At 38.0% G+C, this 24,863-nt stretch overlaps 2 protein-coding genes across 3 annotated transcripts in view; both read left to right on the top strand.

The window, feature by feature from the left end:
- Positions 1-2,353, top strand: part of LOC113678970 (uncharacterized) — a 41,071-nt gene extending 38,718 nt beyond the window's left edge. The window contains exons 27-28 of one of the 2 annotated variants that reach the window (XM_089208934.1): positions 65-142; positions 1,204-2,353. In XM_089208934.1, coding sequence (XP_089065060.1) covers positions 65-118 — 54 coding nt within the window. In that variant the 3' untranslated portion in view covers positions 119-142; positions 1,204-2,353. The remainder of the gene's footprint in view (positions 1-64; positions 143-1,203) is intronic. The other variant, XM_089208935.1, reaches the window with a different exon arrangement.
- Positions 2,354-9,256: 6,903 nt separating this feature from the next.
- LOC149043888 (hemicentin-1-like) overlaps positions 9,257-24,863 on the top strand; it is a 17,823-nt gene continuing 2,216 nt past the window's right edge. Inside the window, exons 1-12 of the mRNA XM_089210801.1 lie at positions 9,257-9,383; positions 11,574-11,921; positions 12,935-13,198; positions 14,037-14,297; positions 20,103-20,366; positions 20,969-21,211; positions 21,316-21,582; positions 21,944-22,189; positions 22,861-23,124; positions 23,613-23,855; positions 23,960-24,226; positions 24,602-24,847. Of these exons, the coding sequence (XP_089066927.1) occupies positions 9,320-9,383; positions 11,574-11,921; positions 12,935-13,198; positions 14,037-14,297; positions 20,103-20,366; positions 20,969-21,211; positions 21,316-21,582; positions 21,944-22,189; positions 22,861-23,124; positions 23,613-23,855; positions 23,960-24,226; positions 24,602-24,847 (2,977 nt within the window). The 5' untranslated portion in view covers positions 9,257-9,319. The remainder of the gene's footprint in view (positions 9,384-11,573; positions 11,922-12,934; positions 13,199-14,036; positions 14,298-20,102; positions 20,367-20,968; positions 21,212-21,315; positions 21,583-21,943; positions 22,190-22,860; positions 23,125-23,612; positions 23,856-23,959; positions 24,227-24,601; positions 24,848-24,863) is intronic.

The following is a 24,863-nucleotide window of genomic DNA, read 5'->3' as shown; positions in this document are numbered from 1 at the left end:
TGTAATTCAAATGCTTTGGGTTTGTTTGGTTGATTTTCGTCTTCTTTTTTTTTTTTTCTGACAGAGGCTTATCCATATGCAGTTCTGCGACAACAAGCACTACGAGAATTTGGATTGAGTTATTTCTCAAAAAAAAGAACCGGTAGCATATCTGGTTATGAATGTAGAAGAAAAGCTTTAGTTGGTCTAACAACGCGTTCTTCTTCCGGAAGGACAGACCATAAAAATAAACAGATAAAACAAACATAAATGGTCCCTACAAAATGGTTCACATTTTAAAAGTAAAAGCTGGCACTTATCTTTATTTAATGTCTTGCTATTCTTCCGTTTTGATAGTAGATCTAGGCGGTTTTTTTTTCTTTTTTTTTTGGGTGGGGGGTGGGTTTGTTTCTCAGTATTTTTTTGAGTATTATCATTAGTTATTTCTGTTCATTAATTTTTTCTTTAATTGAATGGGTTGTTTATGAAACGGTGTTTTTTTGGAGGAATCGATTGTAGAAAGCTTGGATAGGTTTTTCTCATAAAGAAACGAGTCGTTAATGTCGTTAAAAGGGTCTCTTAAGGGGGAAAAAACGGTTTTTTGGTCCTGGCCGCGCGGAAACTGAGCTGATGGGACAAAAACCCTAATATGTTAATAGAAGGTGACTAGGCCTAAATGCTGATTTCAATAAATTTATTGAAAAAGGTCGTTAAAAGGATCTCTTAGGGGGGAAAAATATCGTTTTCTGGTCCTGGCTTTGCGGAAACTGGGCTGGGGGAAAGTAGACCCAAATATGTCAATCAATAATGATTATACGCAAGTGATTACGAGAGATAGTTTCTTTGTCAGAGGTGAAATTATTGGATTTGCGAAAGACGAATTACTGCGAAAGCATTTGCAAAGAATGTTTTCGTTAATCAAGAACAAAAATGTAAGAGGATCGAAGACGATACCGTACTAGTTCTAACCATATACGATGCCGACTAAGGATCAGTGTGTGTTATTGTTTGAGTTCCGGGGGAAGTTTGGCTGCAAAACTGAAACTTAAAGGATTTGACAGAAGGGCACCACCAGGAATGGCTACGGGTTAATTTGAACCAACACGGGGAAGCTCACCGGACATAGTGATGATTGACAGATTGCTAGCTATTTCTTGATTTCTTCTTAGTCACCTTTTGATTTAGAAGTCGCCTAATCGACTATCTCTTTATTTTTCCTTGCAGAAGCTCATCAACATGCAACATTATGATAACATCCTTTACGTAAGCATGGATTAGGCTCAAGAATTGTGGAAACTCTTATCACCATAGGCGGAAACAGTTTCTTCTACACACTCTTGGAAAATATACATTTTAAAACTTGATGTTCCTGTTACTATGCAGCTAATAACCAAGGGAAGTACCCAGCCCATAAAGCAAAGTAAAAGTCGAAGTAAAGCAAGCAGTTGTTGCTAACATGTAGTTTAATTGGTGACCATTTACTTTTTATATCGATATACATTACAATGATTCAATTAGGATAACTGCGCACTTTATGCTAAAAAATAAAGTTTTGTTTAAATTCTAAATATCTATTGCTGAGAAACTTTAGCTGAGGAAGCACTGGAAAAATTGTTGTCGTTCTTGCATTTGTAGTGAGCTAATGAACACTCAAAGTGTGGAATGAGCATGCATTTCGATGTATATGCCCAAAATAGTTAAAACGCGTCCCTAAATAAAAATTGCAACCATAAGCGAGCAGTTTGCATTTTCCGGAAGAATAAATTTTTTTGGTTGCTCTTCCTGTACCATGTCGAGAGCTTCGTAAAGTCGAAGCTGGGTCCAGAATGAATTGTCATGATTCAGCAATATAGTGATCCTCACAGAACGCAACACTAGGCTTTGATAATCTCCAATATCTGACGTGTTTGTTTTTCTTGCTTCTTTGTTTTCATCCGTCAGAGTATTGTAAGAATTTGCAACTGGCATCTTACCTCCTCTTCAAATTCCTCCAATTCCTCGATTTACATGGAGAAACTCGAGGAGGGGGCGATGAAATTGGCCAGGGATCTACTTTCTTTATGATATAGATATTTGGATGATACCTTCACATTAGTACATGAACTAACAAAGGTAAATAGGGATGTTATTTACGGCTTTACCACCTCTTAGGTGAAAGAGTTGATAGCTAAGGTGACTTTGTCATAAGAAGCCTGATGTATAAAAAAATACATGCATTTCCTAATAATAAGAGCGTAGCCTTGAGTGCAGCAGATTCGATGACGATGCAAAAGAAACCAATTCATGTCACATTATATTTTTCAAAAAAAGTAAGATTTACATCCAATAAATATCAACTTGTATGCAGATTGATTATACCCTTGTTGTCCTAAAATTCGTTCCGATTGAATAGTCCTAAGGAATCATGTTGGCCTGAAATGGAGTGAATTCACTTCAAACACTCTGCTCTGTTATAATTACATATAGTGAAATCCCTTTTTGACAATCGGTGCTTGACGTTAATGAGTAGCGCGGGTACGGGGCAGTTGTATAAAAATTGGTGATGCAGATGAAGTAACTAGTAGTAGTCATAGTCCCGCAGATAAAATTTGGATTCAAAGGTTGAAGTCTGCTGTTGGTATCCTCAGTCAGTTCGCCAACACAACATACTCGCCACTAAAAAACACACCACAAAACGCCACCGGCGGCGATTTTCCTTTTTCGTTATGTGTACCCTGTCGTATTTCCTGCGGACCATATTTGGATTCAAAGGATTAATCCGCTGTGGGTATCCTGTCAGTTTGCCAACACAACATACTCGCCACCGAAAAACGCACCACAAAACACCATCGGTGGCGATTTGCCTTTTTCGATATGTGTAGCCTTTCGTATGAAACTTACATTAAACGAGAGCTAAGGTAAAGCCGTATATTGCTAAAAGGAAAAGGGACTCAGAAGTTATGGGTAGCCTCTCAATTCTGGAATGTTAACCGTTAAATGAAAATCGCCAGCGGTGGCGATTTGACTTTCAGTGGTGGCGAGTTGTGTGGTGGCGAATTGACCGTTAACCCCGCTGTGAAGGCCGTTCACGACTATTCCCATCCAGAATTTACTGTGTTGTATTTACGAGTCAGATCACCTTGATATTAATTCGCAAGTGAAGCTGAAATTTGGAAGTGAACGCTCATGAAAACTCAGGCGCTCTTCCTTGCTTCATTTAATCGCCTCCTATTAGAGGAGAGGTCTTGGTTGAGTTTTACAACTTTTACATCTAATACTCTGAGCGAAGGGAGGACCTTAAAAGATGATGTAAAAATTAACATGGTAATGGTTACACTTACAACATCTTCGATGACTGTAAGAAAATTTCTTGACAACAACTTCACCTCTGATTCTTCTCAGAGTGATGCTCGTAAGGAAAATTGTTTTTATTTTAAATTACCGTACATCGGTCCTATTTCCATCACAACGCAACGCAGAATTAAGTAATTAGTAAGCACATTTTGCAGTTCCTTTATCCTTTCTTAGCTTAAGTAGCTTCACTTTTTTTTTTCTTTTTAATTGTTCTTGTTAACATCTCACTTTGCCATGCTATTTGTATAGGTAATCACATGATTTTGAGTGCAATTTGGAATAAATAAGCACGAGTAAATTTTTTCAAAGACTAACAAAATTGCATGAGCCCGTAGGGCGAGTGCTATTTGTCGTCTTTGAAAAAATTTACAAGTGCTTATTTATTCCAAATTGCACGAGAAAAATCATGTGATTACGTATTAATAATGTACATGAAAAAATACGAGGTAGCTTATCATAATTATGCAGAAGAAAAGCGCGCGCATCACCTGTAAAAATAATTTATTCAAACCCTGCAAGTGACATTGTGCGTTCGGTCAAAACAACCGCTTACGATCAAAACAATAAGATAAAATGAAATTTTCACATCTTTAAGGCGGAAAAAGTTTAAAGTCCGGCAAAACAGTTCAAGGAATTGTTCAGTCTGTGTCCGAATCACTTTCGATGAAATGAAATCGTCGTTTGCGAGGTTTCAAAGTATCAGGCGAGGCCTTGTTGTTGAGGTTGAATGTGACATTGCAGTTAGTGAAGGAATTCATCAGATTCTGCACATTAGAGCTCATCATGTGTGGAATTACTGCATTTGAAGCACAAGGACCAGATGAACTACTTGCCATCGGCAAGGGTTTTGGTGTACTATTAACCTTTGAAATGGCCCACGAAAGCTGTCGCTGTTCGTCTTCGTTCGCTTCATCGTAGTCATCTAAAGACTGGATATTTCTGTGACCGGTGACTTTTGCAATAGACGATCTCTCGAGATTTTCTTTCTTCATCTTGCTAACGAGCGTTCTGCGGGCACTGTGATTGGTAAACCGCTTCTCGGATGACTGAAGGGAGGTTTGGGAGATAATATTTTTCATCATGGAGTTGATTTTATTTTCTCCCATGGGCTGGACTTTGTACCAAGTTTCATCACTAGGTCCGCTGTTGTATTTTATCGAGAGGTAAAATGGAACACTCGCCCTGAGATTGCGAGGCCTACGGTTGACGTACTGACGGAATAACGCAAATGGACATCTCTCTCCGCCGGTCTGAAACATTTTGGGCTAAACCTGTCTTGGCTTTGCGTTCAAACCTCCAGGTCTGGTTTTCGTTGGCCCTTCAGCAAACTCAACAAACTCAAGGCCGTCATCACCTTTCATGATTCTGGAATCCTCCAGTCTCATTCCATGGTGTTCCTGCCTTCCAAGGAGACCAAATTGTTTAGTAAGTAGTCACCACATTGTATGAATTAAGGACTCTGGGGTTTTACCACCGAATTTCTCGCTCTTCCAGAGAATTTCTTCTTCCTCTTCGGATAGTTGTCGACCTTTTTTTGGGCGCTTGCCGCGGCCAGCTGAGCAAAGCTGTTTCGCTTTTCCGTTCAGTACTTGTTTCATGTATATTATTAATTGCATAATTTCATTTTATTTTCTCATTATACAACTGACGATGGATGATGTTTGTCTTCATTATAAAATATAGGCAAAATGAACTTCAAAAGCATCGTGTAGTTCATCAAAGCGATATCTTACTTTGTGCTGCTACGAAGCCTTGATATATATATGTATAAATGTGGAATAGAGTCTACCTTGGCGTAAAGTGCTCAATGCTGTGATAGCAGAGCTGGGTATATATAAGTGAAAGAATCAAAGAGGACGCATCGATTCTCTGTTACTCTGAGTTTCGCGCCTAAGCGCTCGTCAGACAGAACTTGTTCTGTCTGACGATATATATATATATATATATATATATATATATATATATATATATATATATATATATATATATATATATATAAGCAGCGTAGAATTGGTATACTTAACGATGAACTCCCAGTAAGAGGATTAAGAGGATACACAGGATACAATGTCTCGACGTGAATTTGTAGTTAAGTGTACTATAAGGACGTAACGAAGAGCCCAACTGTTGACTGCTCTGGACGAGTTAAATGCACGACGTTTCGGCCGTTCGGCCTTCTTCAGGGTAAAAATTAAAAACTAAAAAGTTATTTACATTGATTTCGACTTACGAGGTTACGTAATACAAGAAAGGTCTAAATTACAAACTGAGAAGGGTTAAACAATGAAAGGCAAATAAAGAACTATGGGTGACATGTGAATACAAATAAGGTGAATACAAATAAGTGACAAAAACCGTAGAGAAAAAAGAATCTAACTTAATTAGTAGTTTTTACACCGAAATTCTGACCAGAAAACTATCAATTATTTACCCTGAGGCAAATTTCAATAGCTTCAACTAAGTAATCAGTGGAAGGAATGTTAACAGATCTGGAATTAAGTGCCCTTCTAACTGCTGAAATACCTAGATTGTTGTCGATGTTCGGAAACATTGAGACTACATCCCAAGACAGAAGTAGGGACCCCTTAGGCTAATCTGCCCTTCAGAGAACCACTTACGACTCCATTCCTTGACCACTTCAAAATGGTTGAGTGTTGGGTCGGAGTGTAAGCCATCATAATGCAAATCATTATCAAGCTGCCTTAGTATCTTATTTTGGTACTCTTGTTGACTGAGGACAAAGAACCTAGAACCTTTATCTTGAATTCTAAGAATATTTTCACTAGATTTAAGAGACCTTAAAGCTAACTCTTCTTCTCTCGTAAGATTGTCTTTGGAAGTTCTAAAATTGGCAGGCTTGAAGATGTCATTCTTCACATTGTTGAGGAATACTTCTACTTCCGGAAAAATGGATTTTGGAGGCAGCTATTGGGAAGCTGACGGAATGGCTGGAAATCAATCATCCGCCGTACGTGGGTTGTCTTCAGCATTTCTTCCGTGGAGGAAACGGCAAGACGGATTCTCCTTTCAAATGTATCCATGTCATCTGTCACATTTTGCCAGTTAACGTCCTTAGGCTCAGGAAAAAATGCTGGTCCTTTCTTAAGGAGAGAGCACTCCACATCTGTGAGTTCAGAGGAGGTTAGATTAATAGGATTCAAGTCCGGCAAGTTGACCTTAGTTGTTACATCCTGGTATTTAACATCGTTTCTGGTTGGAATTCTTGTATTCCTTTGGGCAGTTCTTTTAAAACACCGCGTTCTCCTTCTCTTGTTGCTAGGTTGTATGGTTTGATCCAATTGCAGTGGGTGAAGAAGCGTGGCTAGCGAGAACTTATGACGCGCTTTATTTTTCAGAGCAATCTCCAGTGCTACCATCTGTACTTTAACCTCTCTCCAAATGGTTTCAGCGATTTTTTCTCATTGTCACGAAAGAGGTGATCGCGCTGGGAATGTAATTTCCTATGAGGGGCTTTGGTCTTAGATAAGGCTGCCGCGGAAATGTCCTTTAAGATATTAAATAACCTTTAGGAATACGGTTATGCTTGATGCAGTGGAACAGAAAATTACTGTGGTGCTTTTAGTGAACCAGTTTGTGCCAAGTGTTGTGCAGAGAAGCAGGTGTGCCAGACAACAGAGCCATCGGATCTAATAAAAGATGCACGGTAGACCAGAAAAAATGTTCAAGCAGCGTAGAATTGGTATACCTAAAGATGAACTTTGCGCTTTGGGTGTAGCGGGATAATCAATCTATATCTTTATATCTATATCTATATCTATATCTATATCTATATCTATATCTATATCTATATCTATATCTATATCTATATCTATATCTATATCTATATCTATATCTATTTAACAAATAGAGAAGCCTTGACTGTGCTCTGTTCTGTTATAAAGCACTTAGGAAGCGGCTAGAGCACCAAAGAAGTGTAGGGAGAAACACGAGACGTAGTCGAGTGTTTCTTCCCGTTAAATTACCCAAGCATTAATTTCAATTTTCAAAACAAACTTTATTTCCAAAGCGAACAACAGTGTCGTCAGCATGCTCTATATTCTCATAAAGCACCCTACAATAAGCCAATCAGAATCCTTGTTTGAATGGTTCAAATAATCTGATTGGCTGTACAAGACTAAAGCTGTCAAAAGTGTCAAACTATCAAAGTTCAAAAACCATCAAAGTTCACATTCTACGATAGTTTACAAACTAAAATAGTTCAGCAAGTGGAATTTAATACTTTTGCCTGAAGTTTTTAAGTCTCTAATACAGAATCTCGAAGTGAAATGTTCAGTGAAACTCAGCCGAATTATGGCTTATAAAAACACGCGAGTTTTTTCCACATGACAAGGTAGAAAACAAGCTGTTCAAGGCGAGTGTTTTTTGAATGGAAGACAGCCGAATTCACCGGAACATGAAGATCGCTCGTGGTGACAGCGCCGCAAAACTCGGCTGCAGTGACTGATGTGAATTGCCACTCGAAGGGCGGCTGATGTAGTTTCTGAGGCTTGCTTTACTGTGATGACCGGAGATCGCCATGATGAGCGTGCCGCGATGAACTTCCGTATGATCATATTCGCTCAGACACCGTCATGATTAGTATGAATTTTAACAATTATGCCAGTTTGGTTATATTTTTCATCATTTCTGTTTTGTTCTGTTTTGTTTTTGAACACTGAACTTTATATACTATACGAGTGTTAGCCGTGTTTGATTTTTATTACCGTACGTAAGCTTGCAATCTAACCGAGCATGAAAATCTTTAAAACTCGGAATGTTTATTTTGTTTTTCCTTTGAGGATTTTCGTATCTGCTCACGTTTTAATAACGTAAATTACGGCGCCTGGTATGTTTACAAACCTTTGTTTGATTCTTCTGTTGCTACTTGCCGGCTCGCTTCAGTTCCGAAATTTCACTTTCAATTATCGGGAAAAAGCTAAAAAGAAGTCCCGGAAAAGGTCCAGCATAGTACGATTGGCAGATGGCGTGACAACTTTAGCTCATGTTCTATGCTCTATACTCTCATAGAGCACGCTCTTTCAACCAATGACAGCGCGCGTTATATCCGAACTTTATTATAAATAGATATAGATTGATTATCCCTCTACACACAAAGCGATATATATATGTATGTATATATTATACTCAACAGTTAGTCGCTGGTTAATAGTTTATCAAAATTCCTCATAAGTTTCAGACACGAAATTAAGAGATCCTCGCAGCTAAGAACGCTACAGAACTAGTAATTGAAAATAGGACCAGAAAAAGATTCAGGCCCGTACGGGATTTGAACCCCTGACCTCTGCAATTCCGGTGCAGCGCTCTACCAACTGAGCTAATAAGTTGGGTCCAAATAAACCATCTAAGTGATGAACGATGATTTTAGATATATGAAATTCATATATTTTCACTGCGGTGAAGAAACAAAATTAAGAGATCCTCGTAGCTAAGAACACTACTGAACTAGTAGTTGAATATCCCAGTAAGTTTGAGACACTTTGGCGGTGCACTGCTGACACAACGCTGAGCCTTTACTGTGGGCTAATAGATTAGCAAAGCGTGGAATGCGCATGCACCATTGTATGTGTAACAAAAAGAGCTTTTACAGATGCTCGAGTAAATTTGACTAAAAGCAGAAGTAGTATTCATTTTAAATTTTTGGAATGTTTTTTGAGTAGGCGTCTTTCGATATGTAACTGTAATGGGGACAAAGAGTGTAATTTACTTTCCTGCGTTACCCTTGTAGAGCGGCCAGCAAAAAGTGTGGGCATGATTATCTCATTATTTATTATTATGGCCCATAAACTCTACGAATGTGTTGAGTTATCAATATTTTGAAAGGCTGCCCAAGAGACAGAATGTAGGACCAATGCCACTTTTCAGGGTCGTACAGGAAACGAATTTTTTTATCTTTTGTTTTAGGTGACATTTTGGTATGCATAGCGATAAGCCAGATCAGAAGCTAAATATAACAACTTTTCATGTTGGTGGACTTAACGCAACTATTATGAAACTGATTGCAGTAATCGTCAATGCTCTGCTTCCATTCCTAGTATTTGTCCCTTGTGCAGGTAAGATGAGATGTTTACCGTAGGCAACATTATTATGGATTTGAAAGAGAGAGAGTAAGAACACAATGTACAAATAAGATGTGTTAGTATGCATGACTCGAATGACAAATGTTTTGCTGTGCATAAATGGAAGATTTTAAAGTGTTGTATTTGAATGGTAGACGAAAGATATTGCCTTTATAGAGCGGAAAAGGGTGCGTGCTTACACAGTATATTCATTCGAAAATGATTTCATCACAGACACACTTTTAATGTGAAATCTGTCATCATGGAAGCGATATCCTGCCGATGTTGTGTGATTGTTCAACAGCTCAAAATAAACGAGACTCTCATGAAAACAAGCTGAGTTAGTTTGCGAGTTAAGGTAAACGACGGCGATTAAAATATAAATGCCTTATGAACCGGCTACGTGAGCATAAGATATTTGAATTAGTGACATGATCCCTTTAATCGAAACTATCTCAAATACTTGACTCCGGAATTTGCGATGAGGTGTCGTTTCACCTGAAAGACAATTCCTTCACAGTCGCTTTCTGTTTTATTAATGATGAGAATTCTGTACTCACAGCTTGCATTTAATATCCCATGAGAAAACTGGACATTATTTCATACCAACAGAAATTTTGAAAGAACCTGTTTCATTTGAGTCACCAGACAAAGGAGGCAATATTCCTGAGTGAGAATCGATCAGCATATTTCTCTCCGAACTAGTCGCTAACGCTTTTATTAAATTAGATGCAATTATAGTAAGCGATTGTTACAAACAAACGTATACGTACCACGAATAAAGAATCAAAACCTCGCTGTAGCTGCCTCGCGAAAAGGAAAACTAGAATCAAGTGCCTTCACCATGTTATTAATTTTCGCTTAGGTGTTCGCATCGTTGGTTATTGACACAAACAACAGCCCATTTTCACTTTCTCTTTCCAAAGTGCAGTCTTGCAAAGTATACGTAATCATGTTACACACGATATAGAAATGAAACTGGGATGAGTTTCCTCTCAGTTCTTGGCGAATTCCTCAAACAGACGAAAGAGACAAGAAAAGTTGAAGAAATTAAACCTGATTAATTGAGAAAACACTGGGGAAAATTATTTTTTAAAAGCGTCAAACAAAGAAATGGCGAAAATTACTCAACCATTAAGCCTTCGAGGGCTCTTTTCAAGCATGATACGGTTTTTTGAAAGATCACAGTTTTGTGGTAAGCAGTAGGACAGAGTTTGACCATCCAGGGAAAGATCTGGAAATTCGAAGCATGCAACGTTCGATGTAGAAATCTCAGAACCTATGTGATAAACAGATTACATCAAGGAAAGTTCTTTTAACAGTAATTACAATTTTGTTGTTTTTCTAATAGTAAAATCGTACGTAAAAAACGTCCGCGTGTACTTTCCATGAAGCAGTCTATATGTCTTTGTTAATCTCGGCTGGAACCCTAACTCAGTACACTATAGTAAGGTTGGGTATGATGAAGCAAAGCGGTCTGATGTCTTTAAATCTGTATCATAATGTATCTGAAGAAAGATGATTTAGATGTCATGTTTTGTCGCTTTTGCGTCCGAAAACATAACTGCTGTATCAGATATTATAACCTTAACTTCAAGGTGAGATGGTTGGCTCGTCAAAAAGTTACTTGATTTCTTCTATGCTCATTCGTTTATGACCTGCGTGATTATATAACAACAATTAAAACAACTAAAACAATCATAACCGTTGTCCCTTGATTAATTTACTTTTCAGAATCAAAGTAGTCCTTTTGTGTTTTATTGAGGGTTCTTCAGAAGCCAAATATTTTTTACGTGAACCTGACAACACGAAAACAAAAAACATTAAAATCTGATTTGTATCAAAGAGATTGTCGATCACAACAAATTTTGTCCCTAGAGCGAGGAACTTCAATCTTCTTTGGTTACGTAACGCAGTATACCTCTGTCAGGAGAGGTGCGTGACGAAAGGAACAACGGCTGCGAAGTGAACGCGTTGCTTTTTGATTGGCATGAATGATCTCATTTGAAGAATGTTAGCGCATTATCTTTTGAACATGCAAAGGTGGTTTTCATTGAAACTGACAGGTACATATGCGAAAATCCTTCGGAAGAAAAGTCTCCTCACTTGAAATTGCTGCGCTATACAAAGTGTTAAGGTTACCACAGAACTTTCAGCTGACCCTGACCACATTTTTTTTCGTAGAATTAGCACCAACATTTACGGCAAGTCCTCCAGATCCATTCTATGTTCTGGAAGGTAACAACATCACCTTGATGTGGCACTACAACCTTGATGGATCGTTTGATGATGTTGTCTTTCGGTTCATCGGCAGCACTTCCACCCTCACCATTGTGGATAAACATGACATAAACCGCGACGCTGCGGTTCCAGAAAGTGTTTACCAGGGTGGCATTCTAGAAAATATCAATGCTACCCAAGCAGAAATTACAATCTTTGCACTGCAGAGATCGGAGAGTGGAGAGTACGAAATTGAATTGATCAACAGTAATCGGCAGCGTGTTAGTGACAGAGTGACTGTTCAAGTACAGTGTAAGTTAAGCCATAGGGCGGAATTGTCTCATATTTCTTTTAGCTACTTTGAAAGTTTTGTTTTTTACTGGTTTTTAACTGCCTTTGACATTTAGCTTGCCACTGCATTGTGGTGAAACCTGCCGGAAAGGATTCTCCTGGAATCAGAAAAAAATCCCCAACGCTCGCGTAGAAAACACATTGACTAACTAAATAATAAGGGCAGTTTCAAGTCCTATCTCGTCCTAAATCGTAACCAGTTAGACCATAGGAATCAATCCATCTAACCCACTTGATATCATAAATATACCATATTCTGTGCAATAGCTCTGAGCTCTGAAAATTTTTGACTTCCTCTTCCTTTCGTCTTTGGAGGGTTAAAGCACATTGACTACTTCCAGTCTTACTCCCATACAATTAATATGCAGCGGGGGACAACTACCATTGTGAAAGAAACGTTGATGTTTGAACTCTTGCATTTACATGTAGAAAGCTGTTTCTTTCTTTCTTTTTTTTAAATTTCAATCGTGCTTCAAAAACAGATTTCAGAAAAGAGAGTGTACAGGCAAGGAATTCTTTCTGCTTGCCTAATATTTACAGGAGCACTGTCTTTATATAGTACACGTAGAATCTTAAAGCAGCACAAATGTCTGTCGAATAATCGATTAACCTGCAATTAGTATAATTGCAAAGATCAAGAACTTGAAATTGTGAATGTTTAGATATTTCGGGATCGCGCCCATTCAGACGACATGGGAGTGCATTAGTAAAAAATTGTTGAATTGTAGGTAAAATTTTCGACTATTATTTTAGTATCTTTTTTTGGGGGGTAGATTGGTTCAATTTTGCGATATAACTGTGAGATTACTTATCATTGTTGTCTATTTTGAACAGATTGGTTCGATTTTGAGATATTAACTGTGGGATAACTTATCATTGTTGTCTATTTTGAACAGATCCACCAGAGTTAAATTTAATCAGTAGAGATGTAGTTGATGTGTGCAAAATTGTTTTTTTTGTCATTTATCTATCAGATCCACCAGAATTAAACGTTAGTGGCGATGTAGTTGTTATTGAAGGCGGCCCCAGTGTTACATTAGTGTGCACAGCAGATGGTGAACCAATACCAAACATCACCTGGACCAGATTACGTGCCAATGAAACTGACAGTGGTGTAGTGGCAACTGGGAATCAGTTTGTCCTTGAAAACAACAGAAATAATAGTGGAACATATCGTTGTACAGCATATAATGCAATAGGAACTGCATTAAATCGCACAGTTACAGTTAATGTTAATTGTGAGTACATGTGGTGTATAGTTTATAGCGCGTACAACAAACTAAAGTTCAATTAATAATGTATATAATGGCAGGAATCCGTATGTATTAATGACCAAGCTTTTTTGATCGAGGTGACTGGATATTAGCAGGTTCTTTTTCTGAGACGAAGTTTACGCCCATAAAAAAGCCAAAATGACGAGCAAAATAAACCTTCGAGAGTTTTCTATGTTCCCTTTGCTTTGACTGTCCTCTAACGATTCCATCACCGACATTGTCGAAAAATTGCAAACTTTGCGGGTCCGCACGGGATCAAAGCGGGCAAGATGGTCCACTCAGAAAGCCAATAAAACGCTGAAACTGCTTTCTATTGCACATGGGCGCAGCTAGCTGTATGATAAGAATATATACTGTAAATAGCTGTAACTGGATGTTCTAATTTTGTTATGCGCTAGATTGATAGTCTTTGATTAAATATTAGAGATTCTCATTGTCCATATACTGAATATCCCATCCACGCACGTTGGAAGTACCCTTTCAAACTTCACGTGTGAAGATAACCATGTCGTTATGGCAACCGGGTTTACCTATTTTTTCTTTTGATTTTAAAACATCTCTTAGATTGAAAGATTATTTTGTCATGACAGCCTTTTTATTTTTATGTCCCATGTTAAAGGCACTTTTGCATGCTGAGTTCTTTGGTGTGGCCATGCGATATCCTTAAAGTACGATTTAAAGGGTTTAGGAAACTGACTTAGAATCATGTTAACTAGAGTATATGCATGTTCTATCTTCGTACAGCCTGATAAATTTCATCTATGCTTCATAATTTTTATTGCAGTCTTTTTCGTCTCTTTAGATAAACCAGAGAATGTCAAGTTAATGGTAAATGACTCAGTTGTAAGTGAAAGTGATGTCATCAGTATCACCTGCTCAGCAGATGGTCAACCTGCAGTGCATACTTATCAACTATTTGAGAATGAAATACCAGTTAATAATGGAAACAGCTCAGCTGGGGCATGGATAAGGAAAGATTTAAAAGAAGGAGACGTTAGCTACAGATGTGTGGCTAATAACACTGTTGGTACAACTGAGACGACTGTAAATGTCACATTGAAAGGTACAGAAGTAGTTGTATAATGATAATGATAATAATAATAATAATAATAATAATAATAATAATAATAATAACAACTGATATTTAAACAGGGTGACCCCTTACGTCTCAAGACTGGTATCGACGGGGGCCCTGTATAACATAAAATAGAAGAGAGTAAATAAAAAATATATATACACATATCAATAAGAACCAACTGATATAAAAAGTAACAATGTTCGATTTCAGAATGTTCTAGAAATAGCCTAAGAATAAAAAGCGGAGATAGCCGGGAAACGTTCCTTAGGTGGTAAAGTCTTAATGTTCATTTGAAAACTTTTGAATGTCATTGCACCATGATAGTAAAAAGACTTTTTAGCGACATCTATATGAAGTTTAGGAAGAATAATGTCAGTGATTGACGATCTATGTTGGTTGTCGCTCTGGCTGCGTAACATGAAATAGTCTTTAAAGTATGAAGGAACTTCTCCAACTAAGCACTTGTTAACTAACAGTGCACAGTGCTTTTCCATAGTTCTTGTAAGAGGCGGCCAGCGTAGGTTCTCAAGTATTGATTCCGTGGCTATGTCAGGTTTAAAACCGTATACGATTCTCGCAGCTCGTCGTTGCAGGCGTTCCAGAGTCTTTCTGTTAGTGCTTCCCAAAGGGCGGAAGCACGTATCACAATAGCTTAATATCGGTAGCACCGTGGACAAATAGATCTTATTTGCTGCTTCCGTGGTTAAACAACCTCGTAATCGTGACAGGAGGCCAAGTCTGCTGGCAACCTTTGACCTTACATAATTTATGTGATCGTTGAAAGATAAACACTCATCAAGTAAGACTCCAAGATACTTGAACGACTTTACTTGGTTAACTTCCTTCCCTTCCATGCAGAGCGGACTATGAGATTCAGATCTCATTAGCATCTGCCGAGTTCCAAATACAACGTACTCAGTTTTCTTTAGGTTGAGGAAGAGACCATTCGCTGTCAGCCAATTTAAGATCAAGGCTTAAGTTCAGCTGTAGTTGGTCAATTCTCTAAGCAGCAGAAACGATGACAGTGTCGTCGGCATACAACATAACACTAGACAGACCAACGGCTAAAGGAAGATCGTTTATGTAAAGAATAAACAGTAGAGGCACTAACGCGGAACCTTGAGGTACTCCGCTACTGATGTTAGCGGCGGACGAAAGGTGATTTTCAATAGACACGCTCTGAGTCCTGTTAGTGAGATAGCTCTCAAACCACGAGAGAGGCTGGTCTTGAATTCCATATCTAAACAACTTGTTTAAAAGACCATCATGAGGAACAGTATCGAAGGCCTTTTTCAGGTCGATAAACATTGCCCCCGTCAATAGCCCTTTGTCCATACGTCCACGAATTTTATCTATAAGGAAGGTAATGGCCAACTGAGTTGAATGACTTGCTCGAAAACCTGATTGATATGGCGAGAGGAGGGAGTTTTTTGATCGGTAGGTATGTAGCTTATGGAAGACAGCTTTCTCCAGAATTTTCGACAGGATCGGTAAAATTGATATAGGTCTGTAATTGTCCAGATCATCTTTGTTTCCAGATTTGAACAAGGGTACAACCTTTGCCTGTTTCCATTCAGACGGGACCTTACCAGATTTAATGGAGAGATTTACCAAATGTGTTACACGGTCAGCTATCACAACTGCGATGTCCTTAAAAAGTCGAGCTGGCAGATCGTCTATACCAGTGGCATTCTTGAGTTTTAGGCATTTAAGTTGCTTAAGCACAAACGGCTTACCCACTGCTGTGAACTCAAAGTGTTTCTTTGTAAACAACTCCTCAGTTGTAGATTTAAAAACTGGTCTGGCATACCTGAACGATTCAAATAACTTGTTCACAACAGATGTAAAGAAAGAGTTGAACAATTCTGAAATGCTTTGTTTATCAGTAATAATCTTGACCTCAGCCTTGATACATGTCGGGATAGATTTCAATTTTGCGTCCGGCAATATTTTCTTTACAGATCTCCAGAAAGATCCAGAATCGCCGCTATTCTCTTCGAGTGATGATCTACTATAGTTTTCTTCAGAAAGTTTAAGCGTTGCACTGACTTTATTCCGGAGTAGTCGATACGTAGCCAAATCGGTGTCTAATTTTGATCTACGGAATTTCTTGAGACTGGCATCCCGAGCTCTCATTATCTGTTTGATTTCCAACGTAAGCCATGGACAATAACGACCTCTTATTTTTTTGTCGATTAGTGGAGCGTGTTTGTAACACTCAGCCGTAAAGTTTTACTTCCACAAAGACCAAGCTCATCGACGATAGTCGAACTCAACACAGTATCCTACGGGATTTTCTTCAAATCACTGCAGAAAATTTTTGGATCGTATTTAGCATAATTCCTGCACTTTATCACACGAGGTTGTTCCTTGAGGTTGTTTATCTTTCGAACTGAAATTAGCATATCATGATCGCTCAGACAGGATTCAGCAACTACGGCTTGAAAAGTGTTTCGTGGATTTGTGGTGGCAAACAAATCAATAAGTGTAGTGGTGGTTGACGTAGTCCGTGTTGGATCATTAATCAACTGTGTTAAACCAAGGGATTTAAAAATCTCTTTCAACTTTTTGGTTTCGAGGCTTGGTTTCTTAGGCAACAATAATTTCTTTTCCCTCAGCCGCAGCATAGTCCAAGCTGTTGTAAAAGCGATCCATATAATCTAGGTCAGGCTGGCTAACCGACTCTGATGGTGGCCGATAGAATGTTCCAAAGAGTAAGCCTTTAGATTTGGGAAGCAAGATCTCAATCCAAACAGATTCATCAATCTCGAGGTCTGATCGGCGCACAGCATTAATTGACTCACTGACGAACACTGCTACACCGCCTCCTTTCTTTACCAATCTATCTCTTCTAAAAAGTGTAAAGCCAGGCAACGACACTTCTGCATCCGAAATGTTACTGTTAAGCCATGTCTCAATTAAAGCTATGATGTGAATTCGCGGACTTTGCGTTAAGAAAACACGTAGTTCATTTAACTTCTTCCTCAAGCTTCTAATATTTTGATGGATGAACTTAAGACCACGCAACTTTAGGGTAGCATCAGATTTTGCTGGTACAAAAAAGCTATCGTTTAGACTGTCATAAGACTGTTGCTCAGCAGAAGAAGGAACTGAGCAGTAATGAAAAGTCGAGGCAGATTTAAAGCTCGCATCCAGAAATTTTAAATGGAAGCGCGATTTGCATAAAATGCAAATTCCAAAAGCCTGATTTCTTCTGATTATATATAGCTATTAGTTTACATATGGTGAATGAATTCTTGTTTTACACTGGTGTGGTGTGTAATGCTTCTAATGCCGTTTTTCCTCTAATATTATGTATTGAGCATTTAACTTCAAATGGTAACTTTCAGAGGGAGAGGGTCATTATATGTTCAGAGTGCAACAAATGTCTTAGTTACCGAATAGGCTAAAGCCGGGCTTTACACAGAAAATATAGCAAAAGAAAAACATGTACATGTTCATGTATTCTGCGGTTAAAAACAAAACTGAGCCCGTAAGAAAGGAGATCTAGCTACATCTGCAGAGATTAAGAAGGCAAAACAGGCATAAAGGCCTATGGCCCTTGGCTCTCAAAAGCTATGGGCCATTTTTAAAAAGTACGAACCATTGCAATGATGGAATGGACTAGAAGAAAAGAAACATAGGTATTTTTGTTGGTGAGGTTGATTTTGATATTGTGAATTAGTTGTACAGTTTCTTGTAGCTTACGTGGTAATCAAATAGTTTAATCCAGGTGTGACTTACATAAAAGTCAAACAAACTCAAAACCTGTCCATTTCATGTGAAAAGCAATCACAGCCCTTTGCAGTATTGTCTTATGACGGCTTTTATATTCTTACTCTGTCAAAACGATCCTGTACCTTCAACTGTTAACTGATTACTGTCAGACTCAATCCTATCCAGGACTCCAATTGAAAAATGGTCACTACAAAAAAAAAAATGGTCACCCCATCCATAATCTATATTATGCTATATGAAAGTTTAGTCAGTCTAATGATACTATACGTTCGCAACACTTCTATTTGCCAAATTATCAAGTATACTTGCTAGCCGACTAAAAAATTGTGTCAATGGTCAAAGGAAAGAGAGTGAGGAAACTGACTGTTAGAAGCAGAAACAATTTACTTCAAAGTTACCGAGACCGGGTAGCAAGTTATGTTCAATACAATTTCAGTGTATAGATCAGCCGAGAAACGTCTCTCACTTGGAGTGAGCTAAAATATTCATTTTGAAAAGTTCAATATCGAAAATAACGTCTTGACTCACTTGATAATTTATCACCAAACTTTCAAATGGAAAGTTGATGGTTGGACTTAAATGCTGCATGTAATATAACCCAATCTACAAAATCAGTTCTACTTAATCACCACTCTCTTTAGGTGTTTGGGTATGAGAGAGTTATGGAACTGCAAGAGAGGAAAGAGAGAGAAAGGATACATAAGCATTTGTTCCTTCCATAACTAGACCGAAAATCAAGACATTTATCATGTTTTTCCTTTTCTTTATCTGGTGGTTGCCAGTATGCCACTTCTGAGTTCCTGCGGTTCAGGGATCTGTTGCGGAAATTATGGCGGGAGGACGAGGCTATGTGCGAAGTCATTCTCATCGATGCAAAGAATTAAGTGCAGTGGTGGTGAAAGTGAGAGAAAATTTTTCGGAATTCATTTGGGGAGAGTCATTTCCTGTATTTACATGCTATATGCCCATGGCGCACAGCCTCCTTAATCCCAGCACCTGTACAGTGCTGAAACATTTTTTTCATAGCAGTCTTTATCACCTGTAGCTGAAATGCACATTGTACAGCTGGGAATCACACTTTTCATAGCCCGTGTATTTGGCTGGAAGCCAGCACTTACTGAAAATCCTGCTGAAGGTAAACGAAATAAGAACATATCTGAGTTTTAGGATAAGTTACATATAATCTCAAAGGTCATGGTCTCAAATTTTGATATTAAATTTACTTTGAATTCTTTTATTTATTTTTTACTGGGACTAATGATGTACACGTGAAAGTATCAACAGTGAACCTATAAACAATAGTTTTCTTCTTGTGAGATCAACTAAAACTATAAACTTTCCTTATTTCTTGAGAATGCCTTTGCGTTATGCAAAAGAATAAAAAAAATTTCCTCCCTGTGCTCTGGAAATGATTATAATTACTAATGATCGAGTAAAAATATGCATTAAGGTCTAGACTGGTCATCCTGTAGCACTTTTTCCACTCTTTGCTAAGTGTGAGTTGGTAGATTCTTGAGCTGCAGGCATTCTTCTCTCTTTTTTCAAGCTTGTGAAATTAATAAAGAGTAAGAAGCACTTGGGAGGCTGCATTGTTTTACTGCATTGGAAATTGAATAGAGAATAACGCTAGATATATATTAGTTTTAGGTGTTCAACGTGATATATCGAGGTCCACATGAGGAGAGAAATTTACAACCACAAGCAACCATGCATTTTTATTCTTTCTTATTTTAACTTCTCAGTTTGTTGGCAACCACAATTTGAAAAAATTGACGAACAACCTTAGATTGAGAATTCTGGATGCTTTTTCTATCATTTATTACCCCGAAAAATGGTGCGAAAGGAAAGAGACGTTTCGGCAGCTGATTGGCAATATCAAACACGTCAAAATCGTAAATTTACAGAATCATGTACAGTTACGGCTTTCCCTAAGGCTGTTGTAAAAATCTGCAGTTGATAGAATAAAAAGTTTCCCTACAATTTTGGAGAAAACTGTGTGACGCTTAAAATTCAGTGAAATGTAGCATTCCATGTCTGATTTAAATCTCACAGATAAACCAGAAAAGTTCAACTTCACAGTAAGTCAATCAACTGTGTGCCAGGGTTCTGTGGTCACGTTCAATTGTTCAGCAGATGGATATCCCCCTGTGGATACATATCAGTTGTTAGAGAATGGTGTGCCCATGAGGAATGGCAGCAGCAGTCCTGGAATGTGGAGCAAGAACATGTCAACGGGAGGAGTGTTCAACTACAAATGCATGGCAAACAATTCTGTGGGAACAGCGTACAGCATGACGGCAACAGTTACTGTACATGGTAGGCAACAAATAGAGAATTATCTGTTGTGAATTCTCTGATATAATATTATGTGTGGGCTTATTAACTTTTGTTCTCTCTCAGATGTCACCAATTAAATGGAATATGCAATTTATAAATAAAAAATCATGCAATAGATGTAGTGGCTACTGGTGAGTCTGGACAATTTTATTAGTTTGTGCTTATGAAATTAAGAGATCCTCGCAGCTAAGAATACTACTAAAACGAGTAGTTGAAAAAGGACCTGAAAAAAATTCAGGCCCATACGGGATATGAACCATGGCCTCTGCGATACCGGTGCAGCGCTCTACCAACCTAGCTTACAAAATTTTAAAGCTAGGTTGACAGTTGACAACTAAGCACAAACATTTACAATTTTTGACTTATAAAGTGATTTAGACTCACCAGCAGCCACTTAATCTATAACATGATTATTAATGCTCTTTACAACCACAGCGACGATTACTTGAGGAGCTGTGAATACCAAAATTCTCAAGAGAGGTTTAAAACTTTTTGGAGACCCATTTTTTTCCCATTTATATGTGCATGACATAATATCCTTCTTCACATAAAGAATGAGTTTATTTGTATTTAAATCATAGTATCATCATCCGTACAAGCTATGCAAGATCAGAATGTAACTGAAGGCCACAATTTTACTTTGACATGTAATGTATCTGAAATACCTCCACCATTGGTGTCTTGGATTAAGCCTGATGGTCAGAGTGTTGCTGGAAAGGTATTGGAGTTTATGAAAATTAACAGGAGTGAAGCAGGAGAATACACATGTGAAGCGAGTAACGAGTGTGGCAACTCAACAGAGATGGCAAGCATTGATGTGCAGTGTAAGCATTTCATCTTTAAAATCCATTACCATATTGCTTTAGACCCTGTGGAGAAAAGCATTCTGTAAAACCTTATGGCTGCTTTAAATTTTGCTTTTTTACAGTTAAACCGGAGAATGTGGAGATGGAAATATCTGCAATGAATGATAAAGTCTGTCAGGGTGATGTCGTCAACTTTACCTGCTCAGCTAATGCTAATCCAGCCGTGAGCTCATACCAGCTGTTTGAGAACGACACTGCTATTTTACCAAAAAACGCTGTAGGAATGTGGAACAGGACATTTACAAGTGGAGGAGTGTATTTCTACAAATGTGTGGCTAGTAACACGATGGGATCAATAAACAGCACGAGTGTTATACTTACAGTCAACGGTAACTTCTTTGAATTTTGTCACTATAAATTTTTGCTGTCTCCCTTTTGCTTCAGTAAATGTTTTGGCGAAGTACATTTTTGGTGAGTTGATGACTTACCCTAATTCTTATGACGGAACGATCGTCATTAAGTGAATCTTGTTCTACATGTATGTATCCAAATTCTTAAATTATGCATGGGTGCGTGTGTCTGTGAATCATTTTCTTCTTGTAATATGAACTCAAACTGTAAAAACTCCTCATTTCTTAGGAATAATGTAGGAATTATGCAAATGCCTAAAAAAATGAATATATGATGAGTGTGTAGTTTCATAAACATGTATGTTTACAATTGGCATTTTTTATCTTTTGTTCTGTGCAGTGTCCTCTAAAGTTTATCCGTTGGAGAACATCACAGTGATAGAGGGAGAAAACAGGACTTTAACCTGTAATGTTTCTGGAAGTCCTGCGCTGACTGTAACATGGACAGAAGTTAGCAGTCATAGTCAGTCCAATGGAATCATGCGTTATCTTACAAACATCAACAGGAGTAATGCTGGTGAATACGTATGTAAAGCTAAAAATGACTGTGGAAACAGCTCTGCCAGAACTTTCCTCACTGTGCTCTGTAAGTAATTATAACGACTAACGATCAAGTAAAAATATGGACTAAGGTCTAGAGTGCTCATCTTCTAGCACATTTTCCACTCTTTGCTAAGTGCAAATCGGTACATTCTCGAGCTTTGACGCTTTTCTCTATTTTCCTCTGCCTTGTTTTATTTAAATTAATTGAGAATAAGAAGCACTTGGGAGGCTGCGTGGTCTTACTGGATGGGAAATTGAACAGAGAATAACACTAGATATATAAATTATTTTTAGGCGTTCAACTTGATATATCGAGGTCCTCATGAGAAGAGAAATTCATATCCATAAGGAACCATACACCATTTTTATTATTATGTTAATATCTCAGTTTTGTTAACAACCATAATCCAAAAGAAATTAACAAACAACCTTGAATTAAGCATTGTGAATACTTTGTCAGTCGCTTATGAACCTGACAGAATGGTGCGAAAGGCAAGTGACGTGTCGGCTGGTGATTAGCAATATCAAACACGTAACAAGCTGTCATAAATTTACACAATCACGTACAGTTACGGTTTTCACTTGGGCTGGAAATCGTTGTAAAAATCTGTAGTTTATAGAATAAAACATTTTGCCCAACAATTTTGGAGAAAACTGAGTGACGCTTGCAATGCAGTGAGATGTGGCATTCCATTTCTGATTTAAATCTTACAGATAAACCAGAAAAGTTCAACTTTACAGTAAGTAACTCAACTGTGTGCCAGGGTTCTGTGGTCACCGTCAACTGTTCAGCAGATGGAAATCCCCCTGTGGATACATATCAGTTGTTAGAAAATGGTGTGCCTGTTAGAGATAGCAGCAACAGTCCTGGAATGTGGAGCAGGAACATGTCAACTGGAGGAGTGTTTAACTACAAGTGCATGGCAAACAACTCTGCGGGAACAGCGTACAGCATGAGCGTAACAGTTACTGTAAATGGTGGGCAACAAATAGAGAATTGTCTGTTGTGAATTCTCTGATTTGACATTATGTGTGGGTTCTTCAATTTAATGCTCTTGCTTTGATGTCATCAATTAAATGAAATATGCAATTTATGAACTTGGCTTTCTAAGCATACCAGTAATACATGTAGATAAAGGTGACATTTAAAAAAGATGATGCTGCAGCTGAGAGACTGGTAATTTCTTCCTACGAAATAGTCATGCCATACATTTAGTGACTACTGATGATTCTAGACCATTTTAATGGTGGAAACGTGGAATTGTTTTTGCTTAGTTATCAGTTGTCAACTTAGCTTAAAAATATTCTTCACAATTACAATAAAGATCACTAGAAGAGCTGTGCATATCAAACTCCTGAAGAGAGGTTTAAAACTTTTTGAAGACCCATTTTTCCCCATGTACATGTGCATGACATAACATCCTTCGTTACATAAGAAATAAGTTTTTTTTGTATTTAAATCACAGTACCATCATCCATACAAGCAATTCGAGATCAGAATGTAACTGAAGGCCACAATTTTACTCTGACATGTAATGTATCTGGATTGCCTCCACCATGGGTGTCTTGGATTAAGCCCAATGGTCAGAGTGTTGCTGAAAAGGTATTGGAGTTTATGAAAATTAACAGGAGTAAAGCTGGAGAATACACATGTGAAGCGAGTAACGAGTGTGGCAACTCAACAGAGATGGCAAGCATTGATGTGCAGTGTAAGCATTTCATCTTTAAAATCCATTACCATATTGCTTTAGACGCTGAGGAGAAAAGCATTTTGCAACACCTTATGGCTGTTTTAAATTTTGCTTTTTCATAGTCAAACCGGAGAATGTGGAACTGGCAATATCTGCAATGAACAATAAATCCTGTCTGGGTGATGTCGTCAACTTTACCTGCTCAGCTCATGCTAATCCAGCCGTGAGCTTATACCAGCTGCTTGAGAACGACACTGCTCTTTTAAACACAAACGCTGTAGGAATGTGGAACAGGAGATTTACAAGTGGAGGAGTGTATTTCTACAAATGTGTGGCTAATAACACGCTGGGATCAATAAATAGTACAAGTGTTATGCTTATGGTCAACGGTAACTTCTTTGAATTATGTCGCTCTAAATTTAGCTTTCTGCCTTTTGCTTCAGAAAATGTTTGGGCAAAGTACATGTTTGGTGAGTTGGTAACTGACCCTATTTCGAATGAAGGAACGATAGTCATGAAGTAAATCTTGTTCCACATATGATTATGTGTCCAAATTCCTTGAGGTATATATAGTCTGCGTGTCTTTGTGGTTGTGCATCATTTTCTTCTTGTGAGATGAATTCAAACCGTAAAATTTCCTTATTTCTTAGGACTGCTTCAGTGTTACGAAAAGGCATTAGAAAAAATGAATATATGATAACTGTGTAGTTTCATTAAAATGTCTGTTTACATTTGTAATTTTCTCTATCTTTTGTTCTGTGCAGTGCCCTCGGAGGTTTATCCGTTGAAGAACATCACAGTGATAGAGGGAGAAAACAGGATCTTAACTTGTAATGTTTCTGGAAGTCCTGTGCTGGCTGTAACATGGACAAAAGTTGGCAACCTTAGTCAGTCGAATGGAATCATGCTTTATCTTACAAACATCAGCAGGAATAATGCTGGTGAATACGAATGTAAAGCTACAAATGACTGTGGAAATAGCTCTGCTGGAATTTTCCTTAATGTGCTCTGTAAGTAATTTTTATT

Source organism: Pocillopora damicornis, chromosome 6, assembly GCF_964200805.1.
Source record: "Pocillopora damicornis chromosome 6, jaPocDami1.2, whole genome shotgun sequence".
NCBI classification, from domain to species: domain Eukaryota; kingdom Metazoa; phylum Cnidaria; class Anthozoa; order Scleractinia; family Pocilloporidae; genus Pocillopora; species Pocillopora damicornis.
Note: the sequence above shows the minus strand (reverse complement) of the source record. Positions and strands in the feature narration are given on the sequence as shown.